Below are 16,306 nucleotides of genomic sequence, written 5' to 3' on the forward strand. Positions count from 1 at the left end.
GGGCATGGAGTACCTGGGCGCGCGCCGCTGTGTGCACCGCGACCTGGCTGCACGAAACATCCTGGTGGAGAGCGAGGCGCATGTGAAGATCGCGGACTTCGGCCTCGCCAAGCTGCTGCCGCTCGGAAAGGACTACTACGTGGTCCGCGAGCCGGGACAGAGCCCCATCTTCTGGTGCGAGGCCACGCCCACCGGGACCCCACCCAGGCCCGACTCCTCTCTAGCGCAGCCCTGGGTCCTGGCAGAGGCCTCGCCTCCAGTAATGAGGCCCCGACCACTCCACAGGGGGCGTTCCAGCCAGCGTAGCCCCGCCCCTGTTCAGGCTACATCTCCTGGTGACCACACCCTGCCCCGCCCCTTGGCCCTCTCTTGCCTAGCCTCGTCTCTCCCCACGGCCCCGCCCTCCATGCTTCACCAGTCTGCCCCTCCAATAGTCATCCACCTCCACTCTGTCCATCTTACTCGGCCCTCCCAACTCCGGCTCCTCCCCTCACGCAATTTATGCCTAGTTGCCCATCATCCAAACCTTAAGTGTCTCAAGCTCCGCCCCCAGACTGGCCACGCCCATACGTGCCCTTATTGCCAGGGAGACCCTAAGCTTCGGATGCCACCCTAAGCTTGGTGCCAATACGTAGGCATCTGATCTCGCCCCCCACGACCACGCCCCTTTGCTTCCCTGACCACATCCATAACCGTGATCTATCCACACACCTGTCCTACCCTCAGGTACGCCCCAGAATCCTTGTCCGACAACATCTTCTCCCGCCAGTCTGATGTGTGGAGCTTTGGCGTGGTGCTGTACGAGCTCTTCACCTACAGCGACAAGAGCTGCAGCCCTTCTGCCGTGAGTCGCCAGCCCCACCCCTCCCTCATCCTCTCCCCCAGACCTCCTCCTGTCTCCCCGTCCTCCTTCTGTCTCCCCTAGTCCTCCTCCTGACACCTCCAGTCCTCCTCCTGTCTCCCCAGTCCTCCTCCTGTCTACCCAGTTCTCCTCCTGACACCCCCAGTCCTCTTCTTGTCTCCCCCAGTCCTCCTCCTGGCCCCCAGTCCTCCTCCTGACCCCCAGTCCTCCTCCTGTCTCCCCCGTCCTCCTCCTGACCCCCAATCTTCCTCCTGACCCACAGTCCTCCTCCTGCGTCCCTCAGTCCTCCTCCTGCCTACCCAGTCCTCCTCCTGACACCCCCAATCCTCCTCCTGACACCCCCAGTCCTCCTGCTGTCTCTCCCAGTCCTCCTCCTGTGTCCCCAGTCCTCCTCCTGTCTCTCACAGTCCTCCTCCTGTCTCCCCCAGTCCTCCTCCTGTCTCCCCCGTCCTCCTGCTGTCTCCCCAGTCCTCCTTCTGTGTCCCCCAGTCCTCCTCCTGTCTCTCACAGTCCTCCTCCTGTCTCCCCCAGTCCTCCTCCTGTCTCCCCCGTCCTCCTCCTGACCCCCAGTCCTCCTCCTGACCCCCAGTCCTCCTCCTGACACCCCCAGTCCTCCTGCTGTCTCTCCCAGTCCTCCTCCTGTGTCCCCAGTCCTCCTCCTGTCTCTCACAGTCCTCCTCCTGTCTCCCCCAGTCCTCCTCCTGTCTCCCCCGTCCTCCTGCTGTCTCCCCAGTCCTCCTTCTGTGTCCCCCAGTCCTCCTCCTGTCTCTCACAGTCCTCCTCCTGTCTCCCCCAGTCCTCCTCCTGTCTCCCCCGTCCTCCTCCTGACCCCCAGTCCTCCTCCTGACCCCCAGTCCTCCTCCTGACCCCCCTCCTCCCTGCAGGAGTTCCTGCGCATGCTGGGCCCTGAGCGTGATGGGCCGGCTCTCTGCCGCCTCCTGGAGCTGCTGGCCGAGGGCCGCCGCCTCCCGCCGCCTGCAGCCTGCCCCATGGAGGTAAGGGAGGGCAACTCAGTTTCCCAGGGAGGGCAACTCAGTTTCCCAGGTTCCATTTTTCTGTTTTGTTTTATTTTCGAGATAGGGTTTCTCTGTGTAGCTTTGGAGACTATCCTGGCACTCGCTCTGGAGACCAGGCTGGCCTCGAACTCACAGCGATCCCCCTGCCTCTGCCTCCGGAGTGCTGTAATTAATTAATTAAAGGATGGCCACCACTACCCGGCTCAGTTTCCATTACTGATTGACAGCTGGTGTCCTGTCCCCAATTTGTCCCCCTCTCCCTGTGTGGCTAGTGACTGGAGTTTGCAGACCCTCAGTTTACCCATATGCAGAATGGGAATGTCCCTGCTTAACAGGATGAGGGAGGCTCATCGGTGAGGGTTTCAAAAATGATGGCATTTTACCTTTGTTGAGGCAAGATGCTGTGATCTTCCTGCCTCAGTCTCCCGTGTACCACCATGACCCTCCGGAATCCATATCTTAATTTTTCTTTTATTGCGTACTTTTTTTCAATTCTGAGAATATAACTCAAAGCCTCACAAACGCTAAGCAAGCTCCCACCACTGAGCACACTTTCTAAGGCGTTTGTCAGGCCTCGTCCAGGCGTGAATAGCGCCCATTGCAGTAGCTGGGGAAAGTCATTCTCAGCAAGGGACACGGCCATGGGTGGGGTAGGGTGCCTTTAAGTTGTAGACGGAAGCGAATGCAGAGCGAGGCGTGGCTGAGGCAGGAGGATCACCACGAGTTTGAAGCCAGTCGTGGTTCCTGTCACCAGACCTTAGAGGGTGGGGGCGGACAGCGGGCCGGCTTAGTTTCTGTCCAGAGCGAAGCCCAGGCCCCTTGCTCCTCGTGTCCCCGCCCGCAGGTTCAGGAGCTCATGCAGCTGTGCTGGGCTCCCAGCCCGCAAGACCGGCCGGCCTTCAGCGCCCTGAGCCCGCAGCTGGACGCTCTGTGGCGTGGAAGCCCTGGATAGCAGCCAGGGCTGGCTGTGTGACCGCAGCAGGACCTTCCACCTCTGGGCGCCACCCCCTTACAGGCTGATCATCCCCGCTCCCCACCCCCCTGCGGTTCCAACCTTTCCAGAATGGGGGTGTTAAATATGTGACCCCAGAGTCTGCGCAGTTGTCACTTCTGGGAATTCTTTCCTTCTGCAACCGCACCAACACCACTCCGCCTCGGCCTGAAATCGACCCAAACCCTTTCTCCTGACCCCAGGTCTGCAACAGTGTCTGTGTACAGCTCCCATCTCCCAGCCCTGTGGCTCCTGGCGGGCACTGAAGCCTCAGCATGGCCCCCTTACAGGTTGGGCTCTGGGAGTGTTTGTTGAGTGAATAAATGAATTCAATAGAAAAGATGGTTTGTGACTGGAGTTGAGGGTGTTGGAGAGCTGACTGACAAGTGGTTCAGGCTTGGGGGCCAAGTGTGGGGTTCTGGGGGAGGAACAGCTGGGAGGAGAGGCCTTGGTCACATTCAAGGACACCCCCTCCCCTCCTGCCCAACTGCGGTCCTTGACTCGGGCTGCGAATGGGGGATGGTCTCAGGCAGGGGCAGTCAGAGGCCAAGGTCTGAGCTGGGCGGGGCCAGGACTATGCACCCCAGCACAGTGCCCGCAGTACCCCACAAGAGCCCCAAAGGTAGGGAAGCAGGGGACAGGGTCTCTCAGGTTCTGTCCTCCCCTCTCCCAGCCTCAGTTTCCCTCTTGGACAAAACCAAGTCATAAATGGCCCCTCCGGTCTCCTTCACAGCCCAAACTGCTTTCGACTCACAGCAATCCTCCTGCCTCAGCTTTCTCAGTGCTAGAAAGACATGTGGGAACCACCATTACAACAGGAGGGGAACTTGGTTTTCTTTAAAATGTTGGGAGGTCCTGGCACCTGGGAGAGAGACTTCAGGGTCCCTGGCTGGACACACAGCCCCTGGCCGTGACCCCAAGCATCGACCTTCTCGGTGCTGCACTCGGTGTTCCCGCCAAGGCCCGTGGGCGGTGCGAGGCAACTATAAGGGGCATCCTCGCCAGCTGCCTCTGGCCACCATGCGCGCGCTGCTGCTGCTGCTGCTGCTGCTGCTGCTCCCGACTCTGGAGCTCGCACTGAGATCCCGGCAGTCCCCTGAGGCACGGGACAAGCTCTGTGGACACCACCTGGTGCGCGCGCTTGTGAGGGTGTGCGGGGGCCCACGCTGGTCCTCCGAGGCCTCCCAACCCGCGGACGCCCGTGACAGTGAGTAGGGATGGGCGGGGCGGGGTAGACTCGAGGAAAACGGAGAGGGCCAGGAGACTGAGAGTTTGTGGATTTTTTTTTTTAATTTATCTTTTCCCTCTTTGGATTTTTGGACCTGATCTTATATAGCCCAGGCTGGACTCAAACTCACAATATAGCCGAGGATGACCTTGAACTCCTCACCTTAGGCTGGCGTGCTTGCATGACTGACACGAGTCGTCACCATCAGGCTTATTGTTTATTAAAGACAGATTTTCACTAAGCAACATAAAGTGACCTCAAACTCACAGGAATCCTTCCGCCTTGGCATCCCAGTGCTGGAGTCACTGACATTTGGCTCTTCCTGGGGACCTGAGGGGACTCCACCTCCAGCCCCAGGGGACAGATATCCCTCTGTCCCTGTGCACAGCTGTGGGTGGCTCTGTCCCAACCCTGGAGGTGCTGCCCAGGGAACCACAGGGGGAATCCCAGTCCTGAGCACAGTCCTAGGTACCCCAACCTTCCATGCCCAGAAACTGGGGCGCACAGGAGGTATATGGGGACACACAGCTGGGAGGTGAGTGCGGGCAGCAGCTGGGAGTTATATTGTGTTCAGCAGGAGCTCTACACGTGCTCCGTTTTCACCGGGTGGGTGCCGGGTGGGTGTCTAGAAGGGACTTAAGCTGACTCCTGCCTGGCCTGCAGGGGAGCTGCTGCGGTGGCTGGAGCAGCGGCAGCTCCTGCATGCGCTTGCGGCTGACTCGGACCTGGACCCCGGCCCACAACCTTCTCTCCAGGCTCCTCAGCGCCAAGGCCGCAGCGCGGCCACCAGCCCTGTGCACCAATGCTGTCTCACTGGCTGCACCCAGCAAGACCTGCTGCACCTCTGTCCCCACTGAAGGGGCTGGGGCTCAGGCGGGTCCTTGATCGCCTGGGTTGATACCTCCCGGTACCCGCGTGAACGCAACACCCCCGGATTTGCCTCGGAGCAGTCCCAGTTATTCACAGATCCCAGAAAAGGACGACCACATGCCCTATCCCCCGAGGAGCCTCCTCCATCATGGCCTGTGTCCCCCTCCCTGCTGTGTCCTGAACATTCTAAATAAAAAAGCAATTTCATACATTTTCTCTGGGAAAAGCCATACAGGGGTGGGTGGCAGTGGCTGGCTGCAACTCTGCTCCAGTCACACATGGACCTGAGGTGACACCAGTACCCACTGAGGAAACTGAGGCTGGGGACTTGATGCTTGGGAAAGTCAAGCGGGTTTGAGCCCTCTAGGGATCCTTAACCCCAAATCCTGGACTAGGGCTCAGGACAGGCAGAGTTCTGTACCTTCAGGTGACACAGGACTTGGGCTGTGCCAGCAACAACGTCACACCAGGAGCAAGGCTGCTTCTGAGAAAGGGCATACAGAGGTCCCCAGCAGGTGGTGCCTTGGATGTGGATTGGGACTTGCCACGGGGCAATAGGGAGCCACAGAAGGCACATGAGGGAGAACAGTGCGCTCCATGCTCCTCTGCCAAGCGTTCTAGTGTGAAACCCCGGACCCCAATTCTGCCCTTTCCCCACACCCTCTCCTTTACAGCCCGGAATGCACAGCTGACCCTCTCAGGGGAGTTGGCACAGTCTGTGCATGGAGGACAAATTACTCGCCCCCCTTCAGCCATTCACCTCCGATGACACCTCAGGTGTGAGGTGTGAGGTACACAGCAGGTGCACAATAGACAGAAGAGGTGCTAGGGTTGGGGGGTCGCCTGGCACTCATGAGGGTCTCTAGCCCTAACAAACACCAGGTGTGGTGCCCAGTGTCCGCCAGAGCTCAGATGTGGAGATGGGAATCAGGAGTTCATTATAGATGACCATAGTCATCCTTGGCTATAAGGGGAACTTGAGGCCAGCCTGGGCTACATTAGACCCTGTTTGTAGAGGGGGGAAAAACCCACAGGGCGGTAGGCAGTGTAGGGTCAGACCTCTGAGGTGCCAGCTGCGGAGACCTGATTAGCCTGGATGGTTCTGAGTTCCACAGGCCTAGGGTGTCGGGAGCTATGGAGGCTGTGAGAGCCAGGCTGGGAGGAGACGGCTTCACCAGCCGCATCCACCTCGACCTTTGGAGGGAAAACAAAGCCATCAAAGAATGATGGGGTAGGAGGCATTTCCCCCCCCCCCAAAAAAAAAGCATGAATGAATGGGGGAGGGAGCGAGGGAGACTTTGTTAGTACTCAGGCGTCTGTGCTGTCGTGTCCTTGAGGTTCTGACAGGAACCTCAGCCTGCAGCCACTAAGAGCCACGTGTGCACATTCACTCCGTCCCCTTTAAAAAGGACCCTGCCCACCTCCCAGACTTCTCTTTTTCTTTCTCTCCCTCTCTCCTGCTGCTCCCATCCCTGGAGGCCGGCCAGAGGCTGGTCTCCTTCCTCTCCTTTCCCTAATTAAAAAAACCCTCTGCTTCAACCCTGTCACACGGCGTCTTTCTTTCTTGTGCCGCTTTTTAAAAATTACAACAGTTCTTAGACGTGAAGATGTCACAATGGGATCCTCGAGCTTGTAAGTTAATAAAATATTAAAGGTAAATAGGGCGGAGTAGAGCAGACAGTATTAGAACATGAATGATGGTGCTGAAAGAATACAATAAAGAGGGGGCTGGCAAGAGGGCTCAGTGGATAGAGGCACTTACCGCCAAGCAGAGGATTGGAGTTCAAGCCCCAGGAGCTACACCAGGAAGGGTAGCATCCTGCCCCCACGGAAGGGTAGCATCCTGCCCCCACGGAAGGGTAGCATCCTGCCCCCACGGCGTGGCATACACAATGAAACAATAATTCTAAACCGATAAAACGAAAAGGGACCGAATGCCATGCACTGTAAACTGTCACCTTCAGCCTTCAACAGACTTTATTTCCCGCCACCCGGTCAGTGGGACACCGGACCCCTCTTACCCCTATGCTGTTCCCTAAGTCCTTGGAGGACACCACTGGGACCAAGTCAAGATCCGCCTACCCCACTTCCTTGGGGACCCGAGGGAGGCTAAGGCCCAGTGCAAGGCGGGAACCTGACACCAGGGACTCCAGGGCTACTCTCATCGCACTTCTCAGCAGCCACGCAAAGGCCGGCTCACATTTGGCTCAATCCGGAGCCTGCTGTGAGCAGCACCAAAAGGGTTTTGAAGCCTACATAGGAGTTCGCTGGGCAGATCCTCCCTGACACCGCACGAGGGTGGGGACAGGAGCAAGGGGGTGCTGACCTCCCAGCGTCTCAGTAGACCCCGGCCTTCTTGCCGCAGGCAAGCAGGGGCTGGCTCAGTGCGTCCCACATCAGGAGGGTCTCGTAGGGCAGGAAGCGGTGCACGAGGAGCAGCTTCTGGTAAAAGCAGGGGTCGAAGGAGGAAAGGCGGGGGCTGGGGACGTGCACCCCCGCCGTGCGCACCCCGTTGTGCGAGCCGGGAGCCAGGCCCTGCTGTCGCAGACACATGCCCAGGAACACGTCGTCGATGGGGAAGACCGGGAGGACTCGCGCGGCGTGATGCAGTGCGGCTGCCGTGAAGCGCGACAGCAGGAAGCCGCCACCGCCGCAGTAGGGCGGGTAGTGCTCGTCCGCCGACACCAGCGTGGGCACGAAGTACTTGCTCCAGGGCACTCGGATGGGGCCCACGTTCTGGATCAGGTGACCCACGAAGAGGTGGTGGTCCGGGTCGTGGCCCTTCAGGTAGGTGACCATGTTGTCCGTGTGCGCGAAGACGTCGTCATCCCCGTTGAGCACGAAGCTGGCGTCGGGGCAGCGACTCCGCTGCCACTCCAGGAAGAGGACCTGCGGGTGGAGTGGGGGACGCGCGGAATGGCAGGCTCCCCCGGGCCTGCGTCGCGCAGGCCTTACCCGTCCCTGCGTGGGTCTCTTACGCATACTTAAGAACCCGGCTTCCCTGGCCCACCTGCTTAAGCGTGAGGTTAAAGAAGGAGTCGTGGAAGTCCCACTGCAGGATGTCGCCATGCGCCCGCGCCTCCAGCTCCAGCAGCCGGTTGAGCTTGCGCGCCTGGAGCGGGTCGCGGTCGCTGCCCACCAGGAAGAGGCGACGCAGCGGCGCCCCCCGCACCTGCCGCTCGCGCGCCCACGTGCTGCGCAGCACCTGGCGGCGCCCGTAGTTGGCCGGCGACGACTTGATGGCCAGCAGCAGGAACACGGGCGGTGCGCACTTGGTGGCCCGCGGCTCCCGCAGCAGCGGGAAGTCTCGGCAGTGCCGGTACAACAGGAAGTCACGGATGTGCGCGGGCAGCGCCGCGAAGTCGGGGTGATCGGCCACAGACAAGTTGGCCTGGCACGGGGCGGGGTCGGCGCGCTGAGAGTCCGGGAACCACGTGGGGACCTCCTGGGGCTCTGACGACCTCTCCGGGACGGGGCAGGCAGGCGGGGACACGCAAGACAGGAGCAGCAGAGCAATGAAGGCCATGGCCAGGAGGAGGCTCAGCTCCGGCAGCGGCCGGGGCAGCCGCATGGCGTCGGAGGGGGGCCTAGAGCGAGGTCAGGGGAGCTGTGCACCCCAACACACAGCACCTGTGGACAGACAGGCCCGCTCACTTCCTCCTTGCCCCCTCCCACCCATATTGACTCTCACTGGACCTGAACCCATACCCGGTCCTCACAGACCATTCGACCCCAGCTGTCTCCTTTGGCAAACTCCTTTCCTCCCTCAAAACCCATTTTGGGTGTTCCATTTTCCAGGCATCCTTCGCTGACCCTCCTGTTCCCTGGTATTTCTGGTCTCGGCCCATTTATGGCCTCGACCTTGTCCTGTGTCCTGTGTCTGTCCTGCTGCTCCGGGTCCCAGTCCCGCCCAGCATGAGGTGGGCGAGAGGCAGAAAGCATTGGATGTTTGTGGTAAACTCTTACAAATCCACCAGAAGCCCAGTTCGAATGAGCTCACTTTCAGGAAATGTATTTCCCATTGACACAAGGTCATGTAGCCCAGGCTGGCCTCAAACTTGCTGTATAGCTGAGGATGGCCTTGAGCTGTCCGTCCTGTCCTCACACCCTGAGTGCTGGGATATCACCAGGCCTGGCTCTCCTTCCAGACCTCGGGGTTCAGCCCTCTCTCTCCCTGCAACCGACTCCCCTGCTGACTCTGCACATGTCCTCTGCTCTTTCTGTTGTCTTCTAGTCCAGTGTGGTACTGCTGTAGCATGCAAGTGCTAGGTGAGACTCAGAGCAGGACTTCCCCCATTGAACACTTACCCTTCACCCCTGGAGATGGGTGAGTGCCCACATGCCCTGACCTAGGTTTCTGCAGGTTTAGAGGGGACACCCATGTATGCCACTCCTGTGAACCAGCCAGGCGTTGGTGGGGCATGCCTTTAATCCCAGCACTCAGGAGGCAGAGGCAGGCGGATCTCTGTAAGTTCAAGACCAGCCTGGTCTACAAGAGTGAGTTCCAGGACAGCCTCCAAAGCCACAGAGAAACCCTGTCTCGAAAAACCAAATAATAATAATAATAATAATAATAATGATAATAATAACTTCTGAACCTTGTCACTTACCTCCGTCTGTCCTGGGGCACTCACACTGAGCCAGACTGTCCTTGGTCTCCCCAATGGCACCTGGAACGATGTGGGATGGTTAACACGTGCCCTTGAAACTATACTCTCAAGCAAACCCACCCGCTAGTGCCTAGACAAGACCTGCCTCCTGGCTCTGTGTGCTGTGTGACCTTAACACAGTTTGACCTCTCTGAACCTCCAAGTAAAACAAAATGGATCCCAGGAAAAGTGCTGGAGGCCTCCTACCTCATGGCTTTAGGGTCACGTGGATGGCTATTGATTTGTAAAAACCCTTTGCATAGCACAGACTTTGTGAGCTGTGCTGCCCTTCAGTTCCTTTTAATGGACAGGTCCCTGATCACAGCCAGACCCCGCCCCATGGCTCCTGTGGTTTGAAATGCATCATTAGTTCATTCATTCATTCACCTAATAGATACACATGGGGCTCTCGGCTTTTCCTGAAGTTTGAGTAGCTTCAGTCAGAGTGAGGGAAGAGACTCCTGCCGAGGCTAGACCTCTGTCAATGCCTGGGATAGACCTCTATCAATGCCTAAGCTAGACCCTGTTAACATGGCCAAGATCTTTAGATATTGCCAAACCACCAAACATGCCAGGTCATGGTGATACATGACTTTAATCCTAGCACTAGGGAGACAGGGGCAGGAGGATCTCTGTGAGTTCAAGGCCAGCCTGATCTACACAGTGAGTTCCAGGACAGCCTAGGCTACAAACTGAGCTCCTGGCTCAAAAGTAATAAATAGGATTTTCCTCATCCTATCAACAACTCTGTGTGTGGGGGTCAAGAAGCTGAAGCATCCGAATTCTGGACAAGACCCTGAGAGCCGGCTCCTACAGAGAGAAGGCAAAAACCAAATAAATGCAACTAGGATACTGAGGCTGAGGCTTTGAAGGATGCACAGGAGTTCAACAAAGGGTGTTGAGGTGTCAGGGTAGACCACAGACAAACCACAGAGGAAAAAGATCTGGTTCACTCCAAGATGCCCTGGCAGCCGAGTTAACTGGAATGGGACACAGTGTCAGGAGCCTGAGGTCACAGAATGCCTTGGGGAATCAGGCCTATTCTGGGCCATTCTCTCCCCACAAAGGGAAGTTACTTATTTCAAGGGTCAGGGCCCAGGAGCCTCTCCTGGGGTGTGACCCTGGGGACCCCCCCCCCAGCTCCGAGGGACCCTTCCTCCCATGAGCCTGGAGCCCAGAGCAGCTTTCTGTTTCCACCAACAGAGCAGGAGGGAGGGCAGGGAACCAGCAAGAGAGGAGGAGCCTGGGAGGACAAGAGGGGAAGCTGGGAGCATGGCTGGGGGAGTGACCTGGAGGAGCTGGGAGCACGGCTGGGGTTGGAGCCCGTGAGATGCACATGCTAGGCACAGGGCTCACTACCCTCCCTCACTGTATTGGTTGGTGGCGCACGTCTTTAATCCCAGCACTTGGGAGGCAGAGACAGGTGGATCTCTGTGAGTTCAGGGCCAGACTGGTCTACAGAAGTGAGTTTTAGGCCAGCCAGGGCTACACAGAGAAACCCTGATTCAAAAAACCAAGAAACAAACAAACCAAAACTCAAAAACATAAGAAGTCGAGGGTGTGTGTACCAGAGGCCCAAAGACAAATTTCTGGATGTTTGAACATTCGTGAATCAGAATCTAGACAGCTGCAGACAGTGAGCTCCCAGTCTCTGCTGTCCCTGAGGCCCATCGATTCGCAGCCGCTGTTCCAGAAATAAGAGTAAGAAATAAACATTTTGGGAATCGGGCATAACACTTTCTTCCCCAGGGCTGAGCTCCTACAGAAGCCCTGGATAATTGGAGCCCACAGGAGTCACAGCCTGGCCTCTGAGGATTAATATCGTCATTGACTGGGAACTTCTGTGACCACCATCTACACAGAGTAGCCAGACTCCCTGAATATTAACAAGACACTAATTACAAATGAGCCACCGGGTTAATGAGCTACTGAGGATTAACAAGCTGCTGGCTACAAACAAGCCAGGGAGCATAAAGAAAATGCTGCTTGCTAATGAGACGCTGCATATTAATATGTCACCAGATATTAATTATTCAGTGCATATTAATGCGTCATTGGGTATTAAGGGTGCCGAATACTCACGAGGCACTGGCTAATAAAAGCAACGTGTTTAAAATCAACGCCCCACTACTGAGCATGCGCATGCACGACGACCCCAGTGACCTGATAAGTAAACAGCCCACACTTTATATTAGTGACCCAAACAAGGTGTTAAGGCCCTGTGCTTCGTAGCGATGGTGTGAATATTAATGACTTCCATCTTAATATTAATGATTCGCTGAATACTCATGACGTGGGGTCATTGCTATTTGTGGTTCAAACATTGCTTTTAATGAGGTGCTGACCTAGCAAGTCATGAATATTCATGAGCCTCACAATGGCTGTCTGGACCTTTCGGGACATTCTCCCACAGACTGAGCGGGCTGTAAAGGAGGTCGGAGCTTCTGGAAGAGCCTGGGTCCCCGGGCCGGCCTTGGTTTCCAGCTGGCAAGCAGGTCACAGACATGCCCGGGGCCACCCAGTGCCAGGCAGGGCAGAGCGAGCCGGACACCAGCTCTGACCCCAGGGTGGTTCTCTCCGGATTGTACCAGCTTGCCTTCCCTTTACGTTGGCAAGTTACTCTTTACAAGTTACTCTTTACTTTTATGAACAGAAAGAGAATTCCTATAAAGATAAAGTTTGGGGAGCCCGGCCCAGGTGCTCATGGCTGCCCCAGCCCTGCCTGTAGCATCTTAGCTCCCCGGTGCCTCCAGCCACTGCAAGATTTATGGACCGGCGCCCTTCCCTCTTCTAGAAACCAGGAAGGAAGGAGCCAGATCCTGGACCATCAGCCCAGACGGGGAAGCTGAGGCCAGGGAGGTGAAGCCCGGTTCTTTGCTCCTTTCAGTCAGCAGGACTGTGCCTCACAGCAGCCTCGCAGGCCTGGCCTCTGGGGTCACCCCAAGTCACCACCTGTCCAAGCGGGTCCCATCCATCCAATTGACATCTTCCGGTGGCAATTACGTCAAGATTACAATAATCACTTTAATTCTCTCAGAGGCAAATGTTACAGAAAAAAATATCACAGTAATCAAGATTAAAGCAACCGCACCCAGCTCCACCCTGCTCAGAGGCCTGGGGACCCCGAGGCTGGGGTCGGTCAGCCCTGGGACGCCCAGCACAGGGCAGGATCTTCGGGACTCTGGACCTCTGAGATCGCAGAAAAGTCCCCCGGACCCCCAGGGTCCTCCCAGCTTGAGCCAGGCTGCACAAACACTGAAGCCAACTAGTGTTCCCCTGCGGCCAGACCTTCCTCTCCTGACAATGGCAGGCAAGGGGAGAAAACGAAACTGTGGCTCCACACCCAGCTCTCCGGAGCCCAAGGAAGGTCGGACATTGAAGGCCAGTCTCAGAAAAAGGAAGGGAAAGAGCTGAGAAAAGAAAAAGGCAAATTACCCCAAAGCGTCAGAACCTTGGCTAGCAACACTCGCTCTCTTAATTTAACTGTGGTGGTAGGTGACTACCAGTCACTCTGAGTGGCCCTCGCGCCTCGCAGTTCACCTCCACTACAGCCTCATGCCAATAAATGGAAACTGAGCCTTGCAGAACTAATGCTTTTCATCCGAGCTTTCCCGGTGTCAGCGAAAGGACAGAGATTCAGAATGTCTAGAAACATCACAAACTGGGAACCGAGTCAGGGTCAGAGCCACTGGGCTATGCGGACACGAACTGGCGAGAAGCGTGGGCTCCTGACCCCGGAACGTGGCCGGGGACCCGGGATCCCTGGACTGGTGCAGTCAGTGCCCGCGGTCGAGGACGCGCAGAAAGTCCGGCCCGGGGCCCCCAGACCCCAACCACGCTCCAAGCCCCCTGGGACCCCGCCCCCACCCGTGCCCCCTCCTCCGGGACCCGGTACTCACCGTAGAAGCCAACTCCAGACAGCTGAACGATTTTCACCTAGATGACGCCCCACCCTGGCTCTTGGCTTCTCTCCTCCTTCCCTTCCGGCCTGCTTCCCGCCCTCTTCTTCCTCCAGCCTCGCCAGCTTCCTGGTGGCCAAAGAGAAAAACCACCTCGCCCAGTTCTCTTTGACTGGCCCCTCCCCATCCTGTTCTCCACAGTGGAGCTTTCCTGGCTCCTCCACTCCCTCTCTCAAGGCCTCCCTTTCCTTTCTCCCACCCCACTGTGAGGGAGCAGGGGCTCCCCAGCGCTGAGCTGTGCCAGCCACATCTGTCATCAGTCCCGGGCTGCAGTCCCCCAGCTCAGCCCCCCTTCCCAGCTCAACCCCCACTGAATGAAGAAACATTTTGCTGGGAGGAGAACCCAGAGACTTAGAAGATTCCAGAACTTTAAAACCTGTTGGCAGGACCCCTGACTCTTAAATGCCAAGATAATGTCACCTGTTCCTCTCCTCAGGGGTTACCCTCAAAACCTGTAGTTCCTAACTCTTGAGTTTGGGGTCCTAGTGGCCTGCTGGAGGGAGAGGAAGGAAGTCAGGAACCTGGAAACCGAGTCCTCCTGACACTGGCTCCTTATACAGTACACAGTGGACAGAGATACAGACCTGAATGCCACATGGCTCAGCAAACTCTGCCTGGGTAGCAATGTCCAGAGAATTCAAAGCCAGTGGTTATGCCCTTGCATCGGGAGGTCCCAGTGGCCCTACTCACAACACTGTGGTCTGCCCCAGGATCGGGAATATTAGTCAGCCATGGAAAGGGAATGAAGTGACAGCAGCCAACTCTCATGCTCCAACCCATGTATTGTGTGCATGAGAAATACGCAGGGCAGGGACATCACAGACAGGAGTAGATCTGGCAGGGGCTGCAGGGGTGGTTTTGGGGGGAAGTAATGTTCTGGAAATGCACGAGGCGAGGCTGCCTAGGTGGGCCATCTAAATGCCACTGCGCCATTACCTTGGAAAAGGCTGACTTTCTGTCATGGCATTTCTACACCATTGAAAACACCTTCTGTGGCATCTGATTAGAACGCCAGTGACTGAGCCGGCAGCTGCCTGTCAAAAATTCACTCCACTGCAGAGCTGAGGGTTTGGAGTCACCAAGGTGCAAGTGGCCACGACATAACAAACAGGTAATGACACCCACTAGGTGCCTGCCATGTGCTGAGACTCACCCTTGTGAGATAAGAACCTGTCTGGGGCGGGGGGAGGGCAGGTCTGAGAAAAAGGCCTCTTGTGTTTTTAAACGTGCCCTGCCTTCCTGTACCTCAAGGAAAACAAATTCAAGCCACCTGGAGGTGCCATATTTTCAGTGCTTATCAGATGGGCAGGGAGACAAGGGCAGATAAACCATAAACTGGGGTGGTGGCTGTGACACCAGGCACGGGATGCTGACTGTAACTTGCCACGTAGCTCCTGCAGAGGTTGGAACAGGGACTAGCCACCAATCTGTATGCATGCCTGAGAAGGGAGGAGGGCCAAGCCGGGTGGCCCCTGCTGCAATCCCACTTTCCAGAGGCGGGGGAGGGGGCGCGACAACCGGGATTCTGAGGTATGAGCAATAATTTACAAGAAAGACCGCGGAAACCCAGACTCCTCTCAGCAGAACATGATGGGAAGGTCAGAGAACCAGAGGTTTTAAAATCAAAGCCTTCCTTTTTCTTGTTTATAACAGTACGCAGGTCCACCCCTGAGCCACGCCCCAGCCCCTCACTGGGGGATTTTAGGCAGGGACTCCACCCCTGAGCCACGCCCTCAGCCCCTCACTGGGGGATTTTAGGCAGGGGCTCCACCCCTGAGCCACGCCCCAGCCCCTCACTGGAGGATTTAGGCAGTCACTTCACCTCCGAGCCACGCCCCCAGCTTCTAGGTTCTGGATCTGAGGTCCAGGCTTGGACAGGGATCTTCAGAGCCACAGTTTTGATTCAGAGGTCTGCTTATGTCCTTTGAGGCTCAAGATGGACCTCATCTCCGCCCTAGGAAGCTGGAGTCACCCCTGACTTGGATTCTCTTGTGCTTATGTGTGTGCTGTATGCGCAGCCTCCCCACAGACCCTGGCTAGCAGGTTGCAGACAGGGAACCCAAGGCTGAAGTCAAAGTCCTTCTGGCTCTTGGGCTTCCAAGATCTGTTTTGTTTGTTAAAATTAATTCTGTTTTTATTCATGTATCTGTGTGCCTACATCCACGTGAGTGCAGTGCCCTGGGAGGCCAGAATAGAGCGCAGGGGTACTGGGAACATAGCCTGGTCCTTGTTTTTAGGCGCTGAGTCGTTTCTCGAGCCCGTTTCCAGCCCTGTGTCAGCCTGGATTAATTGGTGGATTCCTCACCAAGTCAGCATTGCCCTGGTGTCTGTCCTTCTCTAGCTGGCAAACTCCTATGTGTACCTCAGAACCCTCTAGAGCAGTGGTTCTCAGCTTGTGAGCCAAAACTTCCTTGGGGGGTTGAATGACCCTTTCACAGGGATCGCATATCAGATATTTACATTAAGATTCATGACAGTAGCAAAACTATAGTTATGAAGTAACAACAAAAATACTTTTATGGTTGGTGGTCCCCACAACATGAATTGTATTAAAGGGGTCGCAGCATCAGGAAGGTTGAGAATCGCTGCCCTAGGCGTTCACCTACTTCTCCCTCCCTTCAGCCGAACTGTGAGTCAGAGGGACAGAGGGCAGAGCAGGTTGCCCTGGAGATGGAGAGCATTATGGGTACCAGCACCCCTCCCTCTTTTCCCTCCCCTTCCTGGTCTGGAT

The 16,306-nt window shown here is 56.8% G+C and overlaps 3 protein-coding genes across 4 annotated transcripts in view; 2 read left to right on the forward strand and 1 right to left on the reverse strand.

Moving 5' to 3' along the window:
* Jak3 (Janus kinase 3) overlaps positions 1 to 3,226 on the forward strand; it is a gene marked incomplete in the record, with an annotated part of 12,995 nt that extends 9,769 nt beyond the window's left edge. The window contains 4 exon segments of the mRNA XM_035450394.1: positions 1 to 174; positions 727 to 844; positions 1,747 to 1,857; positions 2,723 to 3,226. Coding sequence (XP_035306285.1) covers positions 1 to 174; positions 727 to 844; positions 1,747 to 1,857; positions 2,723 to 2,830 — 511 coding nt within the window.
* A 72-nt stretch (positions 3,227 to 3,298) lies between these two features.
* Insl3 (insulin like 3) lies at positions 3,299 to 5,170 on the forward strand. The gene has a single exon (XM_035450407.1). The coding sequence runs from the start codon at positions 3,578 to 3,580 to the stop codon at positions 4,082 to 4,084; it is 507 nt and encodes a 168-aa protein (XP_035306298.1). The 5' UTR covers positions 3,299 to 3,577; the 3' UTR covers positions 4,085 to 5,170.
* Positions 5,171 to 6,926: 1,756 nt separating this feature from the next.
* Positions 6,927 to 13,670, reverse strand: B3gnt3 (UDP-GlcNAc:betaGal beta-1,3-N-acetylglucosaminyltransferase 3). 2 transcript variants are annotated; one of them, XM_027394778.2, is made up of 4 exons: positions 13,516 to 13,670; positions 9,578 to 9,637; positions 7,978 to 8,554; positions 6,927 to 7,856 (listed from the first exon to the last, which is right to left on the reverse strand). In XM_027394778.2, exons 3-4 carry the CDS (start codon positions 8,536 to 8,538, stop codon positions 7,305 to 7,307), a joined length of 1,113 nt encoding a protein of 370 aa, XP_027250579.1. In that variant the 5' UTR covers positions 8,539 to 8,554; positions 9,578 to 9,637; positions 13,516 to 13,670; the 3' UTR covers positions 6,927 to 7,304. The 2 variants fall into 2 exon arrangements, with proteins under 2 accessions (XP_027250579.1, XP_027250578.1); XM_027394777.2 differs by having other exon boundaries at positions 7,978 to 8,597.
* Between the last annotated feature and the right edge of the window lie 2,636 nt (positions 13,671 to 16,306).

Source organism: Cricetulus griseus, assembly GCF_003668045.3.
Source record: "Cricetulus griseus strain 17A/GY chromosome 1 unlocalized genomic scaffold, alternate assembly CriGri-PICRH-1.0 chr1_0, whole genome shotgun sequence".
Taxonomy (NCBI): domain Eukaryota; kingdom Metazoa; phylum Chordata; class Mammalia; order Rodentia; family Cricetidae; genus Cricetulus; species Cricetulus griseus.

Excerpts from the sequence above, each read along its gene's own strand:
- B3gnt3 (XM_027394778.2), bottom strand. The coding sequence starts at position 8,538 with ATGCGGCTGCCCCGGCCGCTGCCGGAGCTGAGCCTCCTCCTGGCCATG. Across the intron at positions 7,857-7,977 it reads TTAACCTCACGCTTAAGCAG|GTCCTCTTCCTGGAGTGGCA; the intron begins GTGGGCCAGGGA and ends CTCCACCCGCAG.
- Insl3 (XM_035450407.1), top strand. The coding sequence starts at position 3,578 with ATGGCCCCTCCGGTCTCCTTCACAGCCCAAACTGCTTTCGACTCACAG.